Source organism: Nicotiana sylvestris, chromosome 2 (genome assembly GCF_000393655.2).
Source record: "Nicotiana sylvestris chromosome 2, ASM39365v2, whole genome shotgun sequence".
In the NCBI taxonomy this organism is placed as follows: domain Eukaryota; kingdom Viridiplantae; phylum Streptophyta; class Magnoliopsida; order Solanales; family Solanaceae; genus Nicotiana; species Nicotiana sylvestris.
Genome location: NC_091058.1, coordinates 31,762,014 through 31,764,959, shown reverse-complemented (window position 1 = coordinate 31,764,959; position 2,946 = coordinate 31,762,014). Strand labels below are relative to the sequence as shown.

The 2,946-nt window shown below is 38.6% G+C and overlaps 1 protein-coding gene across 1 annotated transcript; it reads left to right on the top strand.

The window, feature by feature from the left end:
- Positions 1–1,410: 1,410 nt before the first annotated feature.
- LOC104224093 (putative late blight resistance protein homolog R1A-10) lies at positions 1,411–2,946 on the top strand. Its single transcript, XM_009775667.2, has 2 exons — positions 1,411–1,888; positions 1,991–2,946. The coding sequence occupies exons 1-2, from the start codon at positions 1,411–1,413 to the stop codon at positions 2,944–2,946; spliced, it is 1,434 nt and encodes a 477-aa protein (XP_009773969.2).

The window sequence follows — 2,946 nt, the reverse complement described above, 5'->3', positions numbered from 1 at the left end:
GGGCTACGTGTTCATCTTGGGTGGTACTGCTGTTAGTTGGATGTCCAGACTTTAGAAAAGTGTTGCTTTATCTACCACTGAAGCAGAGTACATGGCAATCTCAGAAGCTGGAAAAGAGATAATTTGGCTCAAGAATTTTCGTAAAGAGCAGGACAATTGTGAGCTTTTCAGCGATAGCTAGAGTGCAATTCATCTTGCCAAGAATCCAGTGTTTCATGCAAGATCGAAGCATATCCAGTTGAGGTATCATCATATCCTAGAGTTGATAAATGAAGGAACTCTTTCTCTGCAGAAGATATCAGGATCAAAGAACCCGTCAGACATGTTGACCGAAATTGTCGGTGTTGACAAACTGAGGCTGTGCACTGCCTCAGTTAGCCTTCAAGACTGATAGCGTGAAGGCGCCACTAGAGAATAGCAAATCTTTTTTTTTCTTTCTTGATGTAACATAGGTTTGAGGGGGAGATTGATAGGACCAAACCTATTGTTGTATGTGAAAGTAGACAAAACAAAAGAAAGAAAAATCAAAAAGAAATGAAAATATGTTGTAAGCACTTATATCGACATTCTTGTGATGTAAGCGCTTACCTCGACATTCTTATGATGTAAGCTCTTACATCGGCATTCTTATGATGTAAGCGCTTTCCTCGGCAGGGCATTCAAATGCCTATAAATAGGGGTCTACATTTTCATTTGTAGATCATCCCAAAACTTCTTCTTTCTCTCTTCAATTAATAAAGAGCTATTCTTTGTGTGGTCGTGGAGTAGGCAAAAATTGCCGAACCACGTAAATCTTGTCTTGTCTTGTTTGTGCAATTTATTGCTTTTCTCTCTTAAATATTCTTTTCCTTCTATTAGCTTGACACGCTTCCCAACACTTACTGTTAGGATTTGTCGTGAATTTCTAATCTATTAGGACTCTCTTTCTTGAAGGAATGAAAAAAGACTCCTAAAAGGATTAAATCTCCTTAATATGTCTTATCCTTTGCTTGGAAGACAAGTTTTGCACATCTATAAATTAAAGATTTCTGCTTCTCACAAGACAACCAAAAAAAATATCCACAATGTAGTCATTAAAGAGTTTTGTTTAGGGGGAGATTTTTCTCTCTATAATTTTTTTTCTTTTATATTAGTTTTATCATATGTGGATCAATTGATCAAACCATTATAAACTATTATGCTTAGTTTAGTATGTTTTTCTTTTATCGTGTGATTTATCGTTCACCAAGCTTTGTATTGTTAGCTTCCGTATGCACCATGTTATTTCGATCCCAACACTTGCTTGGTAATTCATCAGAACAAGTTTCACATCAAGAAAACAGATTTTGGGACTTCAATGATCACTTGGGAAGAATCAGGTGTCGACTCATTAGATTGTCATCTGAACTCAATATTGTCCCAATAGTAGGTATGGGTGGAATAGGCAAAACTGCTCTTGCCAGAGCCTCTTATAATGATCCTTGCTTGGTGAATCCTTTTGACATCCGCGCTTGGATTACTGTCTCCCAAGAGTATCAGGTTAGGAAAATGCTATTGGGCATTTTGCGCTGTGTCACTGATCTGTCTGATGCCAATGCAAAAACCAATGATGAATTAGCTGAACAGTTATACAAAAGCCTGAAATTTAAGCGTTTTCTTATTGTCTTGGATGATGTTTGGTGTATTGAGGTTTGGGATGATGTGAAAAGATCTTTCCCAGACGACAAAAATGGAAGTGGAATTGTTTTAACCTGTAGACTTGATCTTTTTGCTAGCTCTAAAAGCTCTCCTCATTTGATGAGTTTACTTAGCATGGATCAAGCTTTGAAGCTACTCAACCTAAAGGTGTTTGGCAAAGAGTCTAGCCCTCGTGAACTCGAGAAAGTTGGAATGGAGATTGTCTCAAGATGTCAATGACTTCCATTAGGGATTGTTGTGGTAGCTGGTCTTCTCTCTAAGACCAACAAGACATTACACAACTGGAAGAATGTCTCAAATGATGCTCATTCAGTTATATCTGGAGAATCAGATCAATTCCTAAGCTTATTTGCTTTGAGTTATAACTACTTGCCTCATCCCTTGAAGACTTGCTTTCTTTATATGTGCGCGTTTCCTAAAGGCAGTATGATTGTTGTATCGAAGTTGATTAACTTATGGGTTGCAGAAGGATTCATAGAAGGGACAAAGTCAAAGAACTTAGAAGAGATTGCTGAGGAGTATTTAAGAGATCTAGTGAGTCGAAATTTAGCAATGGTGATTAAGAGGAGGTTCAATGGCAGAGTAAAAACATGTTGTATCCATGATCTCTTGAGGGATTCAGTACGAAGAGAAGCTGAAAAAGAGAACTTCTTGTACGTTGTGAGCGATCATGTTGATGTCTTGCCAGGGGAAGCATATTCCAACAGACGCCTCATTTTGCATTCTGAGATGGTGGCCATTGCCGAGCAAAGGCCTTCTGTTCCTTTTACTTATTCCTTTCTCTGTTGTATTGGAGCTGGACTTCCTCCATTTACTTCTCAGTTAAGGTCTATCATTGGTTATCTGGGCTTCAAACTACTGAGAGTTCTGGACCTAGGTTCGAGTATGTTCTTCACGTTTCCTCTGGAAATAGCACAATTGGTTAATCTGAGGTATCTCACGCTCAACTGTTATGATGAGCTGCCTTCATGTATTTCTGAACTCTGTCATTTGAAGATACTGATTATCTCTTCTCACCTAGAAGGTCTAGCTCTACCAGCAGATTCATGGAATATGGCACAATTAAGGCATGTCCGTTTGACCAGGGGCTGCACAATGCCTGATCCCATGGTTGCATCAGCACTAGTTGATGGAAAAAGCTCCAAAGTCCTATTAGACCTACAGACTCTTTCCTATATAAGCTTTGGTAGTTGTTCTACGGAAGTATTTGCTTGCATTTCCCAAGTTAAAAAAAACTCGGAATTCATGAAACTGAAAAGGAGTCTATGA